Here is a 25,221-nt window from a genome sequence, read left to right as displayed (position 1 = left end):
GCTTTTGAAGGTGAAAGATGATGTTAGTGTCATTTAAGTTGTGTCACAGTTTCATATTCTGTTTATATCCAGGTTTCTGCATTTATTCTGATGGCATTTCAGCAGGTGGTTGTTTTCTCACATTGATAAATGCTGAAAAATCTTTTAGTAGTTTGCCTGCATTCTTGCGTTTTCATTAGTTGCCTCGAATTGAACTCTTTGGCTCACCGTAACACTAACCAGCGAAATTAACCCGTTAATCCTTCAGCATCGGTCAAAAAACAACAAACAAAAAACAACAAGAAAAAATCTCAAATGTAAACCTCTTCACAAGCTGACATCATAAGAAGTTGCTGGAGTTGGTGTCCTAAATTATGTGATGTGTTTTCAGTGTGACGTGAGCATGCTGAATGTACCCCACCCACTGACGTGAAGTGAAAATGCCACTGTTAGTTCCCATTCTCTTCAAGACTGACAAAATCGTACGATCAGTTACAAAAATATAATTCTACTCTGCATTAACAAATGGCACAAGTAATTAGTTCTGGTTCAGAAGACAAAGTTTTGAACCAGAAACTATGTGGAAATTAGAAAATGACATCAAGCAACAATACTGTAATTATTACCACTGTGTACAAAGCACACACAATGCCGCATACTTCACTATGATATATGAGCAGTACTAGATGCCGCTCTGTTTTAGTCTCCTTCTGTGCACTTGATTGTGTTTTATGTCCTCTTGTTTTTCCTGCTTGCCTTTGCACTGCTTGATAAAAAGTTGGAAATCAAAGCTCCAAATGCTGATTAATTCATGACTTATATGTTCACACTTTTTTAACACTCTGTAGGATGAACTTTCCAAATAAAGTTCTTAATAACTGTATGTATTTACTGCATTAACAGTAAATCAATAAACTATTTATAACAAATTATAATGGAGCTGTAGCTGATTTAAGTCAGTATGCAAGTGTTGACTAAAGTCTTTGTCACCAACTAGGAAACTGAAAACATTTTAGCAACACAGTATAACATAAGTGTTAGCCTAGATAATCTGATAGTTTCAATATAATACACACTAAATGTAAACAGTAATAGGAGGATTTATAATCCACTTTGTACAATACTGTTTGAAAGTCTTAGAGCACTCATTTTTTTATATTGCAATATGGGAAAGAAGTGATTTAAAACCTGTGCAAACATACGTGGAAATTCATCATGTAAGGCAAAAACAGGGTTTGTACAATTCTAACAAGCTTTAAAGTCAATATTTGGTATGATCACCTTTATTCTTTTACACTGTATGAAATCTCTTAGAAATTCTTAGTGGTAATTTCTTTAAGTACGCTTCAGTAATAGTTCTCCAGGCTTCATGAAGGTAATTCAAAGTTCTGGTTGGATGTTGGCTGGTTTTTGTTTCATTATCTTTCACAATGATCCCATGGGGCTTTAATAATGCTGAGGTCCAGACTCTGGGTAGGCCAATCCATGACTGATAGTGTTTCACAGGGTTTTTTCCATTAAAGTTTTTTCCATCAAAGCTTTTACTGCATTGGCAGTGTGTTTGGGATCAATGTAATAATGAAAAATGAGTCAAATCAGGTACTTTCCAGATGGTACTGCATGGTGGATCAAAATCTGACGGTACTTTTCTCCACTCATGCTTCAGAATTTTTGGATAAGATCCCCAACACTTCACCCATACTCACTGTTGTGTCTTTGTTCTGACCTCAACCATATATAGTGACAAATATTTAAACCACCACTGATTTTCAATCCAGTTCTTTGGTAATTTGGCCTCAACCTTTTCTCAGCTGCCGTTAAGTTGCTATTGAGGCTTCAGTGAACAGTAGATGGATCAATAGATGTGTGCGGTCTTTGCAGGACTAATTTTTTTAATCTTTATTTCTTACGGGCATGAGTTTCACACATTGTTGATCTGCTGTAGACAGTTTTGGGTTTTTTTTAGGCCTGCCCCTGCTGTTATCCAGTGTCCTTTTAAGAACGCACACTGTACCATGCTGAAATATGCCAATTTTGGGGGCGAATAGCTTTTTGAGGATAAACATGTTTTTGATTTTTTTTTGTTAAGCTGTCTGTTATATGTAGACACAATACTGGTTTATCCCTTGAGTTAGGACTTAGTTAATGTTTATGAGTAAATTATTCAAAAGTTGGTGTTAAGTGGCTTCACAAACAACAAGAAAACATTAATTTGAAAATGCTCACATGCAAGAACTGGACTGAAAATTAACAAAAAGACAAAGATAGAAAGGATGGAGAACTATTGCTCAAGACCACTTTAAAAATGACTAGCAAGTCTGGGTCCATATAAAGAAGTGAGGGATGGCTCAAGACTTTTGCACAGTATTGTAACTATTAACATATGTGGACATGAAATAGTATTAGAAGTGTGTTATATTGTGTCTATAAATAATTATTTGCTTATACAACACTTATGAACTCTTCATATGAGCAGATATATAAGCATATCTTAGTGTGTTGTAGTGTTTCATTATCAACATATGAGCGTATGATAAGGCAATGCAGTGACTATGATTGAAAAAAAGTTCACATGATTTATGTCTTTTAATTGTGTTTGATGTCAGGGCTTTGACCCCGACTTTAACAAGCAGCGTGACCTTAAATATAGAGATTTTGCCCTTAGTCTCTCAACATAAAAAACACACACAGACTTAAAAAATCTGCACACACAGACACACACTTACAGACACCTACATTTGGCAAGAAACACTTAAACAATTTCATTAATCCTTTATATGGTAGAGTACGTTCACACTGCGTAACAGGCCTATGAAAAGAGTGTAGTGGTGTGAAGAAAGAAGCAGCATCAATGCTACTCAGTTAACTGAAGCCACATATGACTGTGTCATCATGTGTGGAGCTGAAATGGCTGGTTGAATAATTAATCACCTGACACCCTTAAGAAAAAGAAAATGCTTAAATGCAAATATTCCAACTTCCCAAATGTAACCACACGTCAGTTTTCTGGTCTTTTATACTAACATTTTTTAAATTTAGTTACACCTCACCATCTCTTTTCTATATTATCATTTGGACTCTGGAAAGCTATAATTCCTACTGATAAACGTTTTGTCCCATGTATGACAAACAAAACAAAGTGAATAAGGGAACATCGTTACACATTACCTGCTTCTGCGCTATACATCTTACATCTCAAGCTTTCTCACATGTCTAATCCTTTTTAAATTAATCCATTGCATATGAGATATATTAATATTAATAAGACCACGATGAGGAGCACGGTGTGGAAGTGATTACACTGTACTGTACATCTGTACACATGGAGTAGCAGGCAGTATCGGAGTGAACACAGTATTTAAAACTGGCTACTTCGTTCTTAGTTGCCGTGGAAACGGCAAGTGTCTCATGCTTCAAGTTGGACTAAAATGTAAACATTCATCTGTAGATTTTGATCTTTTCATCTGTGTTCATGTCCACCTTTATATGGCAAACAACAAGAAGAGAAAATCTGCAGTCTGCTTGAAACGCTCCGACAGATGAGATTCTCTCATTTCATCTCTTTCAGCTCTTCCGGGAGAACATTTCTCTACCAAACCCTGACTTCTGACCTCTCTATCAGGCGATAAAACATATCTTTCCTATCCAGCGTCACAAACAAGTAAAAGCCTCCAAGGTTCTGAAATGTTTAAAAAAAAAAAAAAAAAAAAAAAAAATCAAATCAGCCTTTTCCACATATTCGCTAAATTCATCAAAAAATTGAGCATATTCGTCCTTGACAAACACATGCATGCATTGCAAACACACACGCACGCACACACACATCTCAGCTGTAGTTGTAGGTGAAGTTATATGAGCTAGGCTCCTTTGGCACAGGAGGCGGCGCTTCCGGGATCGTGATGTTCTCAAGGTCGAGGAGGCGGAGCTTCATCTCCATGCTGATGAGAGTATCTAGGTCACTGCGTGTCAGGTCACTGCCCATCTCTCTGCCCAGCAGCGCACACAGCCCATCAGTCCAGATACAATACTGCACATATGGACACACAGAAACATGAAGGTGAAACACAGCCAAGTCTATATGAGGGAAAACATCCAAGAAGAGTTTTTTGGTTTTTTATATTAGCTGATTTCTGACAGCAGCTTTTAGACTTTTAGCTGAAAGTTATACAACGAACACCCGGACCAGCCTCTTACGCTACTTTTGAAATATTTTTTTTGTTTTACAATAATAAAAAAACCTGCATTAACACCCATTTTATCACCTTTTAAAGCCAATATAGACAATGTATTAGCAAACAGCTGAGAGTTTACATAAGTGGCAAACACCGAACAACTTGGACTTCATTTGGAAGTGTTTCCATCCACCTGGCAAAAGTAAGTGCAATATTAACTCACATTCTGCTTTACACCAATTGCCAAGGGAAATATCTGGCTCTTTAGCTGCTGTGTTCACCAGCTGGTTGCTAACTTTATCTGTCTGCCGTTTAGTGCTGGGAAGGTAACATACAGCAAAATCTGTCAGAGCTTATTCAGCTGCCTGCTGTCGCTGGAAATGAGGATGATGAGAGCTGTGAGACTAAGGCAAATCAGTAGATTTGCTGACTGTAAAACAAAGTAAAGAAGTTAATGATGCTAAAGTGTTCCACAAGGATGTGCAATTCAGGGGGAGTTAAAGCTAATTCTTTCCAAGCCCGCCACACAAACAACCAGGTTTTAATAATAAAAATACTAAGCAGTGCGGATTTAAGTTTTCACATGTGCCAAACAAAAGGAAGAACAGCTGTCGTGTTATCGTGCACATATGAGCTTACCTCGTATTTGTTGGGTGCAACAAAATTAAGTGTTTCATCGGGATCATAGAGGACAGAGAAGGCCAACTCCAGCACCTCCTGAGGGAATCAGCAGGTCAAACAGAGTTTCTACACCGAGCGGCAGCACAGAATTAAAGGGCAGCTATGAGACTAGAATGGCAATTAAAAAGAAAGAAAATGACACTACCTTGTTCTGTTTTAGAGCACTTTTCTCCTTCATATGAGGGCAGTCCTTCCCTGTCACCACAGACTTAATATCAGAGACGGGGACTGGGGAAAAACAGAAGAAACAAACACATAATCATATTCACCTATTAAGGTCAGCCTTGTGATGGACGCGGCGTGCTCCGCTGGTGACAGTGTCATTGTCTGTGTTATGACAGACTTATTATCAGGCAGATGGAACCACTATAGTGTCTTACTCTTGTCACTGAGTAGCTCAAAAGGCACTTCACCCTGAGGTGACTCATCCAAGTCCCCGTAGTGCAGCACTTTGTGATTCAGAGAGAGTCTGCAGAACCAAAACTTTTCTAGATAAAAGAAGGGGACAAGGTGCATAGTTTACAATCAGCGCTCATTCATAAGAGCAAAGCGATTGCTCTGATGCTGTACTGTACCTTGTCTTCGACGGTTGCCCAGTTTACGGAAGCAGCTTCCCTCGCACAGCCGGTTGAGTCGCTGTTGCTTGATGAGCTCTAAGATCTCGGGCTGAATTCTCTCCCGCAACTCACTGCAGCACAAAAACGCAAAGAACACAGTTCGGATATGATTTAAAACTCCTCAAATGCTAGAGACCACAGCCGAGTACACAAGCATCGTGGGAAAGTCCATGTTGTCGTGGGCCCAGTGGCACCTGCTGTGACAAACGTGGGTTTTAGGATGGAGAATGACTTAAGATTGGACAGTCAGAGCAGTGCAGCTTTATGGGTCATGGGTCACTCTAAAACAGTGATCCATGCCTTTATCAGAGCTCTGTCTTTGTACATTGGTGAGTGCTCCCTGTCTCGTTTCAAGCTGGTGCAACTGCTGGATTTTAACTGGAACACGGAAGAGTCAGCACATTACTCCTCTTTTATCTTCACTGCTCTGAGTTCATTTTAAAATGAAGCCTGTGCCTCCTTATTGAAGTTCAATAAGGAAGATCTGTAATCACTCATCTGCCTGCTTTCCTGGGTGTTCAGCTGCTAGTCTGTTCTTCACATCACTACCATTTTCCCACACTATCAATCTCAATACAGGCACCATTACTGCAGTCCAATCCTCTTCTTGCCGGGTCTTTCAGCCAATCAGCTTCCACTCTGTGCGTGGAGGTGTAGAGGGAACAAGCCTTTTGCAGGTGCAGCTTTCAAATTGTGGAGTTCGTTGCCACTACACATCGGACCGGCCTCTTCACTGGCCATTTTCAAATTTGCTCCTAAGACGCACCTCCTCTGCTCTGCTTCGAGCCAATTTTTTTCTTCATTTATTAAATATTTTATTATAATGTATTTTTATTCTTATGTTTAGCACTTCAGACAGTGGTTGTTGTTTTTAAAGTGCTTTATAAACAGAGTTGGCTTGTCCACCAGATAAAGACGAAAGAGATGCCTCTTCTGGGAAACACTATGTGAGTGAGGTTTACCTCCAGCACCCGCCTATTCTTGACCTTCATTTTGTCATCAGCAGCAATAATGTAAAGCTTCATGGTCATATCTTTAATGCTATCATGTTGACATGTGTCCTAAAATGTCCAAACATGTACACACAACCCAAAGAACTCCAAACTGCCTTCGCCCTGACTTTGCAGTAACGCCAAGTGCAGCAGGTGTTTCTAGGATCAGACACCACAACAGTCTGACAGACTTGCGAAGCAAAGGGGGAAAAAAAATTACAGCCACATTCTCAAGGCAGGTAATGAGAAAGAAAAGTAGTGTGGACACAAACTGACATGATGGGTGGAGACTGGAAATCATCCTGGCTCATTCGTTCTGACTGCCGCAGACGCAGAATCTCTGAATAGTTGAGGCCTCGCAGCTTAGTCTTCAGCTGGTCTATGGACGACGGTTTCATGGCCAGAGCTCTGGTGATCTGCTCACGGACCACTTGCATCACCTGGTGAGGGTTTAACCAAACATACACACAAAAGACGAGTAAGAAAAGATGACATACTCTCCTGAATGCTAACATGGGTACAGTACACTGTAGAGTAGTAACACTGGCTTTTAATGAACCCTCATTCCCCAGGGAAGAAGCTAAAACTGCTGACTCAAATATGTTTAAAAGGTATTAATATTTAAAGCACTCTATACAGAAAACAGCTTTGTGTATCCCTGTTCATTTCATTAAATGTCTTTCGAGGTAGTAACTGTCATGCATTATTTAATAAACCGAAAACCTTTCAACTGTTTGCTCCAGTGAGCTGCTCGGTCACACATTGCAGAACACAGCAGCTACAGTAATGTGTGTCAGTGTTACGCCTGATGTTCCTCACAGTGATACCTGTCAAACACAGTCCGCTCTGGATGGATGGTGTGTATTTGGTAATGATGAGCACCTACTGTACTCAACATCACTGCACTTGGTATGACATTTGAGTGCTCGTGTTTACAATCGTACCGTCTCGTTAAATCATCATTTTAGTTAGGTTATGTCAGCGTGGTGACTTTTCCATAATTAGCACTTAATTATTTCAGATTACCACTTGAAAATTAGCTAATGAAGGAAAGTACAGCCGTGGCTCATAGACAGGTCTATGTTTTACAAACATTTTTTGCCGACATATTGTACAAAGTAAAATTCTTGACCTGATGATGGAGAGAAAAAAAAACTGAGTTAAGGAACTGCCAAAATGATTCGCCAACAGAGAGGAATTCATGTGTTCTTCTGAAAAAAGAGAAAGTCGTGGGGATCACCAAAGTCATGAATATTCACTGTTTGGGTGAATCTGATTACAAAAATCAAAGCACACATTCCTGAACAATTTCTGTTTTTGAGACAAACCAAGTAGTTAGCATCCACACCAACCACATGGATGAGAGCAGCATCAGCAGCCGAGTCCTGTGATCGACTGGTGGCGTGTACGAAAATGACCTGCTCCGACACTTTCCCATCTACCTCTACTGCTACTATCAAATAAAGACAAAACACAAACAGACATTCTGCTTCTTCTTTATTTCCCTCCATTGCTGAGTATTTCTAGCTTGAATGCAGTGCACCAGCACTTTGAAGTGACATTGTTCAAAACACAAACTCACTCAGTAGGGTTGACAACCAACACAATACTAATTATATTATATAACAAGACTGTGGTCAAGCTACTACGATTTTATTATTGTAGAGAGCGATACAAAAAACACATTAATATTCTTATCTACCAACTTAATGTATTTGAATACGTATGACTGAATTAATCCAGTATTGTAACTTGAAGCTGTGTCGTGTAGAGCAGTGTCGGGTAACAGTCCAAGGTGCATGATTACAGGTGAGGACGAGAGAGTGTGGAGTTACTCTACTTCAAAGAAAGTTTTACCATGAAAATAATCAGTCTAAAGGGACTGGAAATAGATCAGATTTCTCTCATATTAGTTTGCCTTCATTTTCACATGATCAGATCAAATGATCAGGCACGGTGATATCTTAAAGACTTTACAATAACATATTAGCCAAAAGAAAGCACTCTAGTCTCAGAGCTCAGATTTACTTGTGTCTCTTTGAGTTTCTAGCAGTAGAATGGGAAATACAAATAGAATGGGAGGCAGAGCCTCGGGAGTCACACACTCTCTCTACTCCACAACACAGATAAATAAAGTTAAATTTACGTAAATATAATTAAACATGTATTTTAAACTAAACCCAGAGAATTCCATTTCAATTATTCCCAGGAACTTCAAACAATCTGACTATATTATCTGTGTTTAGTTTAATTACACACAATTAACTATACTAATAGTTCACAGAGTTTGAAAAGGTAGTATTTGGGGTTTGTAATGGCTGTCATATAAGTGGCTCTACGAAAAGGCTTGCACCATTGCACCATCCATCTATAAACCAATCAATCAATCACATGGTCTAACATGTGGCAGTATGGTTTATACTATTTCAAATGATATAAAAGGTTGTCTAGGGTGGAAATGTTGACATGTAAATGTGTTGTGTATGTTCATATCCGACCTTGTTGAAGTCCTCAGCTGTGGCTCTCATCTCCTTCCAAGTTTTATTAAGCAGCTGGATGCAGACACAGAAGAACTCCTCCCATGCCCGGTCATGGGTGAAGAACATGGGATGATAATCGTTGCAGCCCTCATTAGCTACACAGAAGAAAAGATTTCTAAATGAAAAACATGAAGCATGAGGGAGACACACTTCTTCCATATCACACCATTTTGCAATCGAGGAGCAAGTTCAATATCAAATTTAACAAAAATGTAAAAAACATTAAGGGATAGAGTGACACTGAAATACAACAGCAACATATGCAAAGCTGCTTACGCAGTTCTCCAACTTGGAGTATCTCACACAGCATTCGAGTAAGTTCGATGGCACAGCGTCCAAAAGGACACTCGTGTTTATCTTCTCGGCTGCTGTTCTCCAGAACAATCTGTCATGAGTAGGGAAACGTGTTAACGTGTTGTGGAAGACTTTGGTGGCTCTGTAAACTCGGCAAAGTCATGCATGAGACCAGCACTGACCCTGATGTACGTGTCCTGGTGAACTTTGGCTAGATACAGCATGTTGTCCAGAGCCAGCATCCCTGGTGGCGTCTGGGTAAAGTCCATAGCTGGGTTCACGTGGTTCTGCATTTTAAATAGAGATAATGTGAGTGAAGAGACAGAAAGAATTGCACCAAACTGGGTCGATTTCAACCTCCAGATCATTCCAGAAGAAACTGAAATCTCTAGCGGAGACTCACAGTGAAGCCCAGCATCTTGTAGTCCTTGGTGTACATGGCCTTTCTTTTCTCTGTGCCAGTGGGGTCGTTTTCTCCATCGAAGGCAATTCTGCGTAGCTCAAAAATGATGTCTCTCTGAGCCTGTGAGAGAAAAAATAACATGTTTGGAGCATATTAGCATAAACAGGAACACACAGCTGCAAAGGAATGAAATGAAAAAGGCAAAAAGGCTAAGTCAATCGGCAGAGAGTGAATGGCTGTAAACAAGCAGTGTTAAAAAATACAGGAAAACTTTAATTTTCTGGTCCACTTGTTACACTTAAAGCAGCTCTGACAGTGCACACGTCACTGGTAGAAGGGTGTCTCTAATTACACTTTTTCAGGATCCCGCTGTTTCCATTCAGCTGAACATGTTGCTTCTTTAAACATGCTCCAGACGATTAGATTACTTTACATTCAAATCACACAAACCACTGCATAGCAAATTCATTATTCCACTTTTTTACCTGGTCATTGGGATCCATTTTTGTCATCATCCGTTCTTCTAAAAGGTTAAAAGTCAACACCTGCAGCACATATAACTGATGTGCCATTTCTGCTTTGATTGGTCGATTTCCTCTGATGACGTGCTGGAAAGGAGGAGCAGAGGGATTTTAGCTGAGCCTTTATGATGGCTGCAAATTTGTAAACAAGCAGCATATCATATGAAGCAGAACAAACCAAAGCTACTGATGGAATATAACAAAAATGAATTGTATTGTTTTTCTAATTAGAAGCAAGATAAGCATTTTTCTGACATACACCATGATTACAATTTGTCTGAAATAACAATAAAAAATAAAATAGCACAGACATTTATCTAGTAGATAACCAGGTCACACTAACAGTGCATGAAAGAGCACAATGGTGGAGCTGCTCTAGGACATTTCGTTATTCCAGGAGGCTTGAGTGCAGCACTTCCTAACTTGCAGCTATTTGCAGCCAGTTCAACCAGGCGCTTTCAGACAAATGCCAAAAGGAATCATTTTCAGAGGAGATTTTGTTCCACTTCATAGACTTGGCCCCATATCACATTTGCTGGTTCTGTGTCACAGCCCTGCAAGTGAGTAAAGCTTTCCATTTTCCCAATTGTGACCAGCTCTTTGTTCAAGGGTCGAAACCATCACCAAACGCCAACACTGTAAAGTCTCAAAGGAGGATGAACGCAAGTATTGTGTATCACCAAGGTTTTCGGGAGTTTTATTGGAAGTAGTTCCTGACACTTTCAATGGGAATTGTTTAAAGTACTTGGAAAGCTTAACAGCCATCAAATGAAAGCTCTGCCACGTTTTAGTGTCTGAGTTTCAGACTTGATACTCACATTGAGGATGATGGAGCGCAGGTGTTTCTGAGCCAAAGAGCTTGCCATTTCCTGAGGGTAAAGACAGACATTACTCCACAAAAATCAATTCAGGAAAGATGATTTACTACAAACTAGAATCGCACCCAATGATAATTTTACTGACATCGACCTATGGATAAATGAGAAATAATCTAAAGCTAGATTTTGATCTATGCTTTAAACCATTTGCCTTTCGCACCTTCTGTAAAATATCTCACAGTCGGTGACAAGTCTGTCTGCTGGTGCAGCAAGCTATGGTTCTGGCTTAATTTGAGGGTTTATGCAGCGGCTTTCCATGACACAGAAAGGATCAGACAGTGAAAGAGAGGTGGAAAAGATGATATGAGCTAAAGAGGGATGTGTACTCACGGTGAGGTGCTGCTCCAGCGGGTTAGTATACTCCTCCTACGGGTTCAGAGTGGGAGGAGTAGTGTGGGTGTAACAGTAATGGAAATAAAACGTGCACGCACATGGACCATGAGATACATCACCGTCACAGCATGCAACGAAATAAGAACATGAAACAGCATCAAATAAAAATCAGCAGTCACACATCACCTAATGCACCCGACGTAAAGTACGTTTATAAACCATCACCCACGGCAGGATTTATCAACCCACAGAGTAGCAGGATGATGCTTAGAACTATCATTAAACATGCAAATCACTGAGGCTTACTGGCTGCTCTCATGTGTGTACTGTAAACATGTTAGTCTCTTCTGATTCCTCCCTGCCTCTCTTCTTTTATAAGAAAAAAGAAAAACATCGTAAACTGATGCGGAGAGATCCATATATCTAAAAGCTGAGGTGCTACTTTATGCGTATTTGCAAAATGAGGTGAAAACTGGCATTTAGACGGTAATTACTGTAATGCCACAGCGCGAGCTAAACACAGGATGCATTTCTGCTGTTTCTCTAAGTATAATTGACTCACTTCGCCCTCCAGTGGTCAACAACAGCAACTGGAGATAAATGAACATTAAAAGCCCTTTGCATACCGTTTCCTGTTACGGTAAAAACAAAACTGGTGCACTGCACAGTAAATTAAGGAAAATACTTTATCTTGAGATTAAATATAGTTGAGTGTACACTTGAATTTTTTAGAACTTTAAAGCTGAATGAGGACTGATGATTTTAGCACCTTTGCATTTGGGAAACTTTAAGTATAAACCAGGTGTTGCAAATCTGCAGCTGCACAGCCTTAGTAACAATTAAAATCACTAAAACTAAAAATAACTAAAAAAGTAATATTAAAAAATGTAAGGTGTCATGTTTTGCTGTTGAAAAATCCTTTAAAAAAATGTAAACAGATATAGTCAATTTGTGTAAATGGAGGGTTTGTACTAACAGAGGACAGCAACAAGTAATAATTTCTTTTTAGTTTTATCTAAATTCTTTGGCTTAGTTAAAACATTTTAATTGAGAGTTGTAACTCAGGAAGTAAAGCAAGTTGTTTAACTAATTGGAAGGCCTGAGGTGTGATCCCCAGCTCCTCTAGTATGCATCTCAAAGTACCCCAAATTGCCCAATTGAGTGTGTGACTGTTAGGTTAAAATCATGAATGCGTTTGTGAGACTGCCTGTAGTTAGAAAGCGTTTTGCTCAAACCGAGTAGAATACGTCTACATACTGTAAGTACTACTACATTTATTATAGGACATTATTTCAAGAAATGTTGTGTTTTCTATGTTACAATACAATTTCTGGCATAAACTGCAAATCAAAGTTTACATGGAGAACAATAATTTAGAAAAGCACACAACTGCATGTAAGGTGTATTAAACAAGGTTAAACTCTGAAGCATGCTGGAGTTAGGAGAGAGAGGACGGATGGCGGTGACAGGTGGGACAGAAACACTTCCATCTTCGGTATTTGTACATTTATCTGAACAACAAAAATACTCGAGATTCAATTTGTTTTTGTTCGAATCTCCTTGAATCAACTTAAAAACTGAAAATAGAAATAGAAATGCAATGTAATGTGATGTGATATATTACACATGAATAACATTGGGAACAGTCCTTAAATGGAAAGAAGCTGCTTTCTTAAAACTCATTGTTTTCTGTTTTCTGACTTCTTTTTCTAAAAGACGCAAACAACCATCAGTCACTTGCAGATGGGTGGCCAGTTAGCCTCACTGAGCTGCTCTGGAAAAACTACAGCAAAACAAATGTACAAACCTCAAAGGAAAGTATCTGGAGTGAGACTGTCATTGCAGCGATGGCTGAATCCACAGCGTGACAGCTGGCAGACAGACGTCTGTTCGTGAAATTAACTTTAATTGGCCTACTGGTGCGCACATTAGAAACCACGGTGAGCCACTGTCTGCAGCTCTCTGACACCACAAATGTTATGAATCAATGTCTATTATGTATAAGTGGATTTCTTTAGGATGAAATATGAAGATTTAATATTAGTATATCAGTTAGGTCTGTTAGGTCGGTCCTTGTCTCTGTGCTGTTAGTGCAGTGCACCGACCTGCCGTCTGTCCTCTGGTGCCTTCAGGAAGAGAGCATTGATGAGAGCGATGGCGTACGTCTGGATCTCCTGGTTTGACCTGAAGGAATATCCAGCAGCGCAACAACCAGTTAGAAGTAGCATGCTCTGCAAATCTCCACACAGGAACAAAACTAGAGGCTAACTGCATAAAAAAATAGTCTAATTACCATTAAAACAAACACCTGGGATGGGTGCAGGATTTTTAGAAGCGTCTACTTTGCACCAGTCTTTAGTTTTGCTATGTGACATTTTTCTAAACTTTGGCTTTACTCCAATAAAAAGACCAAAACCAACTTTGAGTTTATCGTAACAGAAAATGTTTTTTGATCTTATACCTAATATTATTAGTGAGGCATATATGATGTGGATATGTACATAGGAGGGATAATGGATATACTGGACAAAGTATGATGACTATGGAGCTGCCAGGCAGGAGGAAAAGAGAAAGAGCACAGAGAAGATTCGTGAAAGAAGTGAAGGAGGACATGCAGAGGGTTGGTGTGAGAGAGGAGGATGAGACAGGGGTGAAATGGAGGCAGATGATGCGCCCCCTAAAGGCAGTATCCAAAAGAAGAAGATTCATTTTCATTATTTCATAGGGCTCCACTGTTGTTCATAATACAAAATGTATCATCATTATAACTAGCACAGAGATTTGATTTGATTTTGCGAGTGACTCATATGCAGTCGTGCTGCTGTGAAAACTCACCAGAGCAGGCATGTCAAACTCATTTTACATCGTGGGCCACATACAGCCCACTTTGATCCTAAATGGGCCAGAACAGTGAAATTCCCCATCCTGTCAGTGCAAATACGTTTATCTACACATTTAATCCCTGAGAATATGTAAGAAACAGAATTAAGCCCAAGTATTTGGGGTTAAATTGTGAGAACAGTAATAATGGCCATGGAGCAGGTTTTTATCAGTAGGAAAAGCTGTAAAACATATGAAAATCTATGCTCTCTTTGCCTTGTTCTTCAGTGAAAGGTCTGCATCGGGACAATTCTGGGCCCCGGGCCTTATGTTTGACACTTGTACACTTGAGCAAACAGAGCAAATTAACTACTTAAGGTCACCACTAACATTCACACCAGGCAGTCCTTCATCTGATTATAACGAAACTGGCAGCCTGATACATGCAGTAAAAGTAGTTTCCATCACCACTATGCGTCAGGTTCTTGGTTAGGAGTTCTTTGAGTTTTGGTTAGTTTGGTTGGTTCATGGTGTTTTCAGCATTACTTACTGCGTGATTCTTCAGCTGTTTTCCTTCCTCTGTGTTCCCTGACCCCCTCCCCCAATTAGTCACCCTGCCCACCCTGTGTATTCAGGTTATATGCTTTCTCCATGTCCTGTGTTCGACCCCCTTTTGGGGGGTTTTGTGTCTTCCTAACTTGTTGGTTTTGGTCTTTTCATGGGAGTTCTCAGCAACAACAAAAATCTTATAACAGCAATGCTGTTTGATTGGAATCAACTGTGCACCCATACCCATCCACATAAACAGAAACAAAACTCACAGCAACTTTTTCTATCCAGTCACCCCACACTTCTATACCCTCCACTTTCCCCCATTTCAGAGCGCAGGAAGCCCCTGTGCGTGTGTGTGTGCTCACACTTGCAAGTGCCCGATGAGCTGTCCCACGGTGATCTCCTGTGCCACCCGATGGTAGAGGCTATGGCTATTCAGAACCATGCTCTCGAGGATGGCCAAGGAGCGCTGCAGGATGGACACGTCCACCATCGGCTGGTTGACGTAGCCCGCAATCTAAGTGAGCACAGAGAAAACCGGTTAACACAGAGAAACAAATTTTGTTTCTTTGTTTCATTTCTTGGTTTATTTGGTTCATTTCGACAAAAATCGAATAGAATATTTTTATCCAGTACAAAGAAAACAAAATCAAGAGTTCTGCAAAATTCTCCCAAGTGGCTGCCAAGGCTTAGATGAAGTTTTCCAGAGAAAACTATTTACATAAACACAGAATGAGCTCCAAATTATGTGAGTAGTTGCTCAGCAACAGTACCCACACATTTCCGGCATTTGTGTAGAAAAAGAGGTCAAAGAAAGAAGAACTTGAAGTTTAGTTTTGTTTTCTTAAAGTGGAAAGTTGTACAGTGGTGTTTCACTGAAATGAAAAATGTGTCCTATGAATTGTTCTTTTGTTGGAAGAAGTACCTGCTTGATGAAGGACAATGAGATAAGGTCCCAGGACACAATGCCATGATCCATTAGTTCGAGGAAGGCAGTGAGAGTGAAGGCCAACATTTCACCAAAGCTGAAGGGAGTGAAGTACAGTCAGGGCAGGCCTTTCAGATCACACGTTAACATTTAGATTAACTTTACAGAAATCCTGATACAAGGGCAGACTTTAAAAAGCCAAAACTTATCTTTTTGACTAAGTGGCTTTATTTGACCTCCACAAGTAATTCAATTGTAGTATATAAATAAAATCACTAAATGAATGTGAACTGAGCTTAAAAGTGCAAGTAGTGGATTTAGAGGGAAGCAGCAAAAGTAAAGGAAACTGATGTTCTTTAAAAATTGCTAATAGCCTTAGCAGTTTACAGCACTGCCATTAAGCAATGCCAAGCTTTGCAAATTCAACAAAGATGATACAACACACAGTCATCGATCAGCTCTGTCAGCTGTAAAAAAACAAAACAAAAACGTTACCCCTCAGCCTCCTAGAACAGCGGTCCTCAACCTTTTTTTGCGCCACGGACCGGACTGGCCTTTAAGGTGTCGCGGATAAATAAACACATGGGAAAAGACCCAGGGAAACCGAAACGATAAAAAATAATGCTAAAAACTGATAAAAAACCCTAAAAACCATAAATTTCACACCTGAGCCTCAACTTTCGCGGCCCAGTACCAAACGACTCACGGTCCAGTACCAGTCCGTGGCCCAGGGGTTGGGGATTGCTGTCCTAGAAGATGCACCTATGGTATCAATTTCAAAATCTTACATCACCTCCTTCACAAGTATCAAGTAGTATAAGCTTTTCAGAAAACCTGACCTCTGACCTTAAGAACAAGGTCACCAATGGTATCAGTTTGAATGGCTGAGGGGTAAAAAAACTCACTGAGTGCCGCTCTCCACAAGACGAGCCAGCGTCCCAATGCCTTCCATGTTGATGAACTCTGCAGCAAAGGTTGGATCTGCAGAGAGCTTGGCGAGCTCCTTCAGAGCCTCGAGGCGAGCATCGATGCCATGGGACTGGATCCTCTCCAGGAGCTGGCGAGCAGCACGAGCCTGTCAGAGACAAACACGATCAATCAGTGTCATGATACCTTCATCACTTTGTCCAGGTCACTGAATTTACTGTAAACATATATGGAGAAACTTATAGCCCATGTGGAATAATACATTTTAATAATTTTCTATTAGCTACAATAGCAAATGTTAATGTGATCTTTTATGAGACCAGTGTCTTATAAACTGCAAGATATATACACTAACCTTTTTTTTTAGGTACACCTTGCTTTTATTATATAACTAAAGATCAGCAGTTTCTGAAATACTCAAAACAGGCGTGTTGAGCACCAACAACCACGCCTCATCCAAAGTCAATTAAATCATTTTTCTTCCCCATGCTGATGCTTCATTTGAACTTCAGCAGGTCATCTTCACCATGTCTACATGTGTGAATACACAGAGTTGCTGCCACGTGATTGGCTGATTTAATGTTTGTAGTAATGGCTATTATTGTTAACAGTGAGTGCATCTTATAAGACATGCAAAACATAAGCATTTAATATATTTTTGTATTTATTTTGTCACACAAGAGAGCGCTTCTCCAGCAAATGTATAGCTATGGCACTTAAAATGCCACATTTTTCACTTACAGGAGAAATTGCTAATCGAAGAATGGTCCCGTTCTTGATGTCGCCACGACTCTGAAAGGATTACAACAGAGTTCAGTATCAATTCATAAAGTCCTCATCTCAAGGTTAGGAAGAAAACAATGAAGCTCACCTGCTCAGTGATATAAAGCTGAGGACCATCAGCATAACGCAGGGCAAACTGCTCTGAGCCAGACAAAGACCAGCTGGAGACAAAAGCAGAGAGAAAATGTTTGCTAAAGAATTAATATTCAATATCAGTTTTGCATACTAGGAAAATAAAGAAGAAAATTAGTAGAACACACTGTAAAAATGTAATGCAATGCAGCATACTCTGGTATGCATGAACAAAAGGTTGCTCGAAGTCAGATTGTTGCCCTCAGCAGTTGTATTTACACGAGCAGCAAACACGAGAGGCTGTGGAGGAGAATCACTCAGTGGGTGTTTACAGTAAAGTGCAAAGAATTTTCTGTTTCAGATGGTAAAAGGAGGCAGTGGGTAGATGGAGCCAGGCTAAGAGCTGGATGGGTGGGATAAAATCTGTAATAGCCATCACTTAGGTGCAAAAAAGTCCAAACACAACAATGGGGGTTAGAAAGAGGTGAGTCGGGTTATGTGTGGTGTTGCAGCAGTAAGTGTGGTCATCATAAGCATTTTCTCATGTTTAGCTTTTCCACATAGACTTTCACGACGCAGATCTAAGAGAATGACATGTCTCATCTTTTTTCTGGGCTTTCACTGCTTCTTACAGTTTAGTTAGTTAACTAATGTGCTCCTTAGATCTTCCATTTGATTGAGCTATCTGTAATAAAGCTTTCAGTATTATAATTACATTCTACTAATCACCAAAGTTTAGTTCGTTATAGCTACCACTTTAGAAACTAAATAAATCTCAAATATTTTAAGTAATCCTGCAGAACATACCTTTGGAAACAATTAAAACATAGAGGAGTAATACTTACCCATCACATACTTCCCGAATTATTGAGGACAAAGGTCTTTTCTGCAAAGAGGGGAAAGAAACTTACAAGACTTGAAAAATTCAACATTAAAGGACTTAAAGGAATCATGAATCATCACTCCTCACATGGCACTATCTATCAAATCTGCCAGTTGGGGTACTTTCGTATTTTGCATACATGAAATTTTCACATTAAAGCCGCACATAATTTCCTCCCCTTTAATTGTTATTCCCATTCCTGTTATGCACTTCGTTTATTCTTCACTCAACTCTTTACAGCCCACGCGTGTTTATACACCTCTCTGCATTTAATCTTTAGTTATTATAAATCTCTGGCTCTCTTCCAGTGTGTCTTTTGGCCCGTCTTCCTCCCCTCACCTCCCAACCACTCGTGACACATGGCCACCCCTCCATGAGCCCAGTTCTGCTGGAAGTTTCTTCCTGTTAAAAATGAGTTTTTCCTTCCCACTATTGCCAAGTGCTTTCTCATAGGGAGTCATCTGATTGTTGGGATTCTCTCTCTGTTCCTGTAGGGTTTTTACATTATAACATAAAGAGCCTTGAGGCGACCCGTTGTTGTGGCACTACATAAATAAAACTGAACTGAATTGAATGATTCACTGTAATAGCTAGAGGAAGATAAGTTCTTAGAGGCATTGTGAGGATTTATGTCATTTGTCGTACTCATGCATACCTGGTCCATCTCTATTAGCTGAGCATTGGCACCAGGCCATTCAATAGCCACCTTCACGATGTCAGATGGGGGAGGCATGGCCGTGTTTTAGTTAGCACCCTGTAGAGAAAAAAAAGGAAAATAAATAACACCAGTCATTCAGAGACTTTCTGAACCACCACATTTAAATGTTACTCTTCAAATAAATGATGATTAAAAATACAAAGAACTGCCTTACTGAGCTATGTGGCTCAAGAGTCAGACAATGAGAATATTAGTATGAATCTGGGGTTGTACATCACCTAACTGATAACTGTTGAAAGCGTCAGTCGCTGTCACAGCTCTGCTGCATAAACCTCTGTGTCAGCTCCCCTGTGAACATAGAAAAACACAGCCTGGTCATGCAGACCCAAAAGCTCAATTCGCTCAGTTGCTGCATTTTCTCTTCAGTGAACTGAATCTGTCAGAGAACAGATCAATAAGCATGACTGTTTCACAAAACCACCCACACAAACACACACACACAGTCACATAAATATCTTGGCTGGGTCAAGCTTTCTGCCAGCTGAGTCTGGTCTGCTGAATTATGTTGCCCTTGACATATCTGCATATTATTTGCAAAGCATAACCTAATTACCTTCATCTCCAGCTCGCTCTGCACCCTCTATGCAAAAACATTATTACACCGGTAAATTATTACAGTTTAGTTATTACTGAAAACGTCTCTTTTATTTCCTTTTCAAATTTTGTATTTTGGCAATGAAGAAGTAAAGATAAATAGAGCTTGTACGAATCCAAAAACTGTGTGGAAAATGGTTATTAATTGGAACAATATGGGCTGTTACCTTCTGGCCATCTGCTCCATTTGAACTCAAATTCCTTTATAACGCTCACTCTCGTGTAGCCTAATTCAGTTTTTATAACTGTTCTGACTTTTATTTGCACTCTTGTTTAGTCAGGCCTCACCTTTAACACCTAATTTCAGCAGAACACCGACGCTTATTAAACATATTTTTCACGATCTGCAACAGAAAAAGCTTGACGATACAAAGGCAGGAAGAGCACAGCAGGGACCGGTCTTTGGCAACACACCGATATCCCCCTCTGCTCAGACACGAGGCGAGCAGGAAAAGCCGTCTGATTGGGAGACAGCTGTAAAGAAAAGAAACACTGCTGTTTCCCAAATGGCTCTTTGCATTCAGGGTGCTTTCAGGATACAAAGCGCTTTGTAAAGCTCAGCTACTCATTTGCGAAGTAAAGCACTGCCCTACTGTTACATGGGAGACAAACCTTTGTGAAACGAACTGAACCAACAACTGTATTCCCTAGAGATTTACCAGCGTAGTGATATTTCCAGCACAGTCTTTCTGAAGAGTTTGAATGTTTGTTCTATAAATACGTTTGCCTGCCATTTTATATGATCAGTGGATGTGATGTCTGACACCATGCTCCTTTGATCAGTCACGAAATAAAGCACAGTTTGTTCTTGAGTTTAAGTTCATTCTTTAGAGAATGCAGCATGAGCTGTCAGTATATCATTGCACCGCAGATGCCAGCTTCTCCTGATCAAAGTTGGGATAAAGATTTAAGCTCTTGTACTTTAAATAATTAGCATGCACAAATCCTTTCATCTTTGGACCAGAGGATCACTCAACTGTGATAGTGTCAGAACACAGCTTAACAGACTGATGCACAGCATTAACATTTACATCAAGTAAACAAGTTATCAGTGGAGTCTGAAAATACCACTGAGTGAATTATGCCTAAAATAAATATTGATTATGATGAAGAAAGAGGAAAAATTAATAATACATGACAGAATACTGGTTTTGCAGACTGTCCATTATATAATCTCTGATCTCCAATATCTGCTAAAAGGCCTGTTCTCTTACAAAGAAAATATAGTAAAAACATTTTCCACATGTTTTTGTACTGATGTACAGCACTAGAGTTGGACCAGTAATCTGGCATACCGGGCATTTTCCCGGTGGGCCGACGCACTTTTGGGATGCGCCGACAACAGTCCATTTGTTCATTTTTATTACTGACACTGGATCTCCCAGTCAAATCTCTTAACACGACCAGCTCTTCCCCTACCGTCGCTGTGTGCTCACGCAGCTTGTAGAAAAAGTTTTGTGCGGAAGAAGTGGCGATGGTGGAGCTGAGAGAAGACAATAAAAAGAAACTAATAATAGCTACAGCAAATTAACTGCTGCTAGCACCAGCTGTGGAGAAGTGAGGAAGAGACAAGGAAAATTAAATTAACGTGGTAAGAAAATACATAGAGGGACATATTTAGAAAGGGAGAGATTCAAGGATTCGGGTAAAATGACCATGAGCCACTACTAATAGCTAAAGCGTAGCTTTTAATTATTGTCACATGCTGCAATACGACTGCTTCAATATCCATAATCAAACTTATGCCATCAGCCAGGGATGATTTTTTGTCCCAGTCCAGCCTCCAGCCCTATTCAGCAATGACATGTGGCTAAATATCTGCACAAACAAAAAGTATCTGTTACTATAAACCAGGGGTCTCAAACTTGTGGCCCGCATATTGACGTTATCTATGACCACATCTCAAAAGTGCTCTATTGGACTGAGACTGTGGAGGCCATTTGAGTACAGTGGGCTCATTCTCATGTTCAAGAAACCGGTTTCTTGAACTGCTTCCAGTTTATCCTGCTTGAAGCAGTCATCAGTATGTGGATACACTGTGGTGATAAAGTGATGGACATGGTCACCAACAATTCTCAAGTAGGCAAAAAATATCTCCCATTCTATTACACCAGCTTGAACTGCTGATACACAGCAGGATGGATCCCGGCTTTCATGTTGTTTATGCCATTTCTGACCCTACGACCTGAATGTTGCAACAGAAATTATCAGACCAGGCAATGTTTTCCCATCTTCAATTGTTCAATTTTCGTGTGAATTGTAGCGTTAGTTTTCTGTCCTTAGCTGACTGAAGGGGCACTCAGTGTGGTCTTCTGCTGCCAGAACCCATCTGCTTGAAAGTTTGACATGTTGTGTTGGCGTTCAAAGACATTCTTCTGCATCTTTACTGTACTTTTAACGAGTTGTAATTAAGTTACTATTACCTTCCTATCAGCTCAAAACAGTCTGGCCATTCTCCTCTCACCTCTAAACTTAATAAGGCATTTTTACCCAGAGAGCTGCCATTCTCTGTAAGCCGCCAGAGATTTTTGTGTAGGACAATTCCAGTATATCAGCAATTTCTGAGCATTGTTGGTGTCAGATGGGCTGTCTGACACCAACAACGCTCAAAGTTGTTCACATTTCTTCCCCATTCTCATGCTTGGTTTGAACTTCGGCAGCTCATCTTGACCATGTATACATGTCTAACTGCATGGAGATGCTGCAATGTGATTGGCCAATTAGATATTTATGTTAATAAACAGCTAGGTCAAAAACTGAAACCACAGCCAGTGATGAAACACAGCAGAAACATGAGCAATAGTGGTTAGTAAAAGAGTAATTTATCATTTTGTAAAAGTAAAATGAGTAATATTTGTTCTTATTTGCTTGTTCCCTGAAAGACAAAGATTACTGTAACTAACCAACTGATATCGGGCATATTTCAGGATACATTTCTGTAAATATAAGAAGTTACAATGCATTTTTTCAGCCTGAGAGCTATGAAACCAAAAAAGTCAGACAGAATTTAGAATCAGGTATCCCTTGTGCTTTTCTTACTAAACATCTCCAATTATATTCTGTAGACAAGGTTTGTGTTTTTAGTAAATCATCTCCATTGGTGGAAAAGAAAAAACACAATTGTTATTAATAAGCTCTCTATGGATAGTCTATAGATCGGCATAACTTAGGTATGTCAGTCATTCAAGCGAACCAGAGGTGCACTAGAGGCAAGCAATAGTATCAATACCAACACTGGCTTATTGAATTGATAATAGCACAATAGCATCAATACTTTGTTTTTAACCTCTATGTTCAGTATTTTGCCCACTGAACTGTGTTAAATACATTATTTTGGGGAGATTATAAAATATGTCACAGTTTTTGTGTTGAATGTCACATCTATTTTATTTATAGCCCATAGGACATTTAGACCAAAGTCCTTTAGAAACAGACACGTTCACATCACAGGTCTTCATAAAAAATGAAGTGCGTTTTATTTTGTTAACTAATTATTGCAGAAAGTAAAAATCACAGTGATTTAGTGGTGATTAAAATGTGCTCAGAATTTGCAAACTGATGGTGATTCACCTCATAAGTGATGACACGTTGCTCTCCCCTACATAAGCTGCATTTCTAAGTTAAAAGTATCGGTATCGGCAGTACTGGCACTGTATTTACTTGTGATCGATACCCTTTACTACTTTATCCCACGGGACTATGCAGTGATATATAGTGCAGTGACTACACCTGTGTTTCTCCTTCCTCGACATTTCAAAATACCTGCTGGGTTTGTCCATTTCTGGTGACTGCACAGAGCAGACATACTGATGAAAAGCGATGGGAACTATTTTCTTTCCACTTTCTGCGGGCCTGTCATCTGGCTGGTATGACTGGATTCGCGGCTGCCGCGCGCACTGGGAGCTTTTTATTTGGCTGCACGCGCTGTGGTGGTAGCTTAGCAACTACTGCTAAGAAGCTCAAGCCTGAAAAGAAACCCAACAGTGTGGTCGGAGCCTAAATTCAAAAGACTCCCAACTTTTTGTATCCCCCCGGCGCCACCAGCTACTTCTCACCGCGACCCGGATGTTTCTGACGCCATTTTACTGTGGTTTTAAATGTGGTTCGGGGCTCCCATCCAGGCCGGTGGGCATTAAAAAACGGGTTCACACATGAAAAACTGAGAAGCGCCTAACTTTGATGACAGCTAGTTGCCTACTTGATCGTGCGCAGTGGCGCCCCTTCTGGTTATACGATAGCTGCCGTCTGAGGAAAAAAACAGCCTTGGTAATTTTTCTTAAAAAAAAACAAAACAATTAAGGCAAATTTATCTTCTGGTACCCCAGAGTGCGATAACAGTCATCCTCTGGAAATTAAGAAGGCTGATGTCTTCTTAGCAGCTCATTCTCAGCCATCATTAATATAACGATCCACGCTTGTTTAATCAGAAACTTAAACTTAAAATGTTTAAAGCGTAATTGTTGGTGATCGATTAGTCAGGATCAAAGCTGTGGTTAACAGAAGCCCACCGACTGGTGCATTGAAAGGCTGCATTTGCAACCTTGTGATGTTTAGCGTGATCAATCACAACTCATGATCGTGTCGTTTCTTTAATTAAACAGCGGCTAACGTCTCTTGCTGTTCTCTGCCTCTGATTAATAGCAAACTCACTCGCTATTACAGTGAGCACCACCGTTATTCCTCAGAAGGCGGCTAGTGTTATTCAATCATCCAGCCCAGCCTGTCCCCGTCTTCTCCTCCTCCATTGCAGTCAGGATACAGCCCGTCACCCGAGCAGAAGATGCTCACCAGCTTCGCCGGAGGGTTTTAACGAGGGGTACTTATCTGCTAATGTCATACTTGGTGCTACTCACCCCGTGTCCTGGCCATCGATGGTGCTCTCGGTATCTCCCTCTGTCCCCAGTGAAATCCTCGTGAAAAGGAGACGCGGTTCCACGCCTTGTAGGCGGGACACCATGTCACCGTCTGCAAATGAGGCAGGCTCCTCATCATTTGTGCACTCTCTATCTGGCGTCTCACTTTAACCCTTACATACTGTTCATATTTCACTGTGTGGTCCAGCTAGCTACCGAATGGTTAATTACAGATCAATTTAGAAAAGGATAAATGGTCTGAATTTAATAAATACATTATAAAGCTTTAATAATAGTTTCAGAGAGCGGGGAGAATGGATCTTTTAGGTTTTAAACCAATTATTCTTGGAGAAGACCATCCGTTTTCACACAACGTCATGCCCTGTTTTACCCAAGACACGGAAAAAAAAATAGCCATAATGATTTAAATGGATTTCATTAAAAGTGAAAATAGGAGGAACTTTCTGGAATTGTTGGGATATTTACTTTAAACAATTACTACAATCTTTAAATGCCATCCTCACTGCTATATCATCAAATCATTTTTTTAATTCAACATTAACCAACACAAAACATAAAAAAGATGCTTATTGCAAACTCAGTAGCAGTGGTAGGAAAGTGGCAGGATTTGCACATTTCATCACACTCACTGAAGGCACCTCAGATGCTTTAACAATCTTA

General features: G+C 40.0%; 1 protein-coding gene across 9 annotated transcripts; it reads right to left on the bottom strand.

The window, feature by feature from the left end:
• Positions 1 to 681: 681 nt before the first annotated feature.
• elmo2 (engulfment and cell motility 2) lies at positions 682 to 25,138 on the bottom strand. 9 transcript variants are annotated; one of them, XM_040029247.1, is made up of 23 exons: positions 24,338 to 25,138; positions 19,317 to 19,381; positions 19,031 to 19,129; positions 18,338 to 18,378; positions 17,509 to 17,581; positions 17,379 to 17,429; positions 16,616 to 16,785; positions 15,708 to 15,807; positions 15,148 to 15,299; positions 13,516 to 13,594; positions 11,408 to 11,443; positions 11,018 to 11,068; positions 10,164 to 10,286; positions 9,679 to 9,798; positions 9,458 to 9,562; positions 9,258 to 9,366; positions 8,940 to 9,076; positions 6,718 to 6,881; positions 5,408 to 5,520; positions 5,213 to 5,320; positions 4,978 to 5,060; positions 4,791 to 4,868; positions 682 to 4,006 (listed from the first exon to the last, which is right to left on the bottom strand). In XM_040029247.1, exons 3-23 carry the CDS (start codon positions 19,106 to 19,108, stop codon positions 3,806 to 3,808), a joined length of 2,172 nt encoding a protein of 723 aa, XP_039885181.1. In that variant the 5' UTR covers positions 19,109 to 19,129; positions 19,317 to 19,381; positions 24,338 to 25,138; the 3' UTR covers positions 682 to 3,805. The 9 variants fall into 9 exon arrangements, with proteins under 9 accessions (XP_039885181.1, XP_039885180.1, XP_039885178.1 ...); XM_040029246.1 differs by having other exon boundaries at positions 24,541 to 25,138; XM_040029244.1 differs by having other exon boundaries at positions 19,312 to 19,381; positions 23,450 to 25,137.
• Positions 25,139 to 25,221: the final 83 nt, after the last annotated feature.

Source organism: Simochromis diagramma, unplaced genomic scaffold, assembly GCF_900408965.1.
Source record: "Simochromis diagramma unplaced genomic scaffold, fSimDia1.1 OVJJ01000483.1, whole genome shotgun sequence".
Taxonomy (NCBI): Eukaryota; Metazoa; Chordata; class Actinopteri; order Cichliformes; family Cichlidae; genus Simochromis; species Simochromis diagramma.
The sequence above is the reverse complement of the archived record's forward strand: the minus strand, read 5'-3'. Positions and strand labels throughout refer to the sequence as shown.

Excerpts from the sequence above, each read along its gene's own strand:
- elmo2 (XM_040029247.1), bottom strand. The coding sequence starts at position 19,108 with ATGCCTCCCCCATCTGACATCGTGAAGGTGGCTATTGAATGGCCTGGT. Across the intron at positions 16,786-17,378 it reads TTCGATTAGCAATTTCTCCT|GCTCGTGCTGCTCGCCAGCT; the intron begins GTAAGTGAAAAA and ends TGTCTCTGACAG. Across the intron at positions 6,882-8,939 it reads CAGCTGAGGACTTCAACAAG|GTGATGCAAGTGGTCCGTGA; the intron begins GTCGGATATGAA and ends AACCCTCACCAG.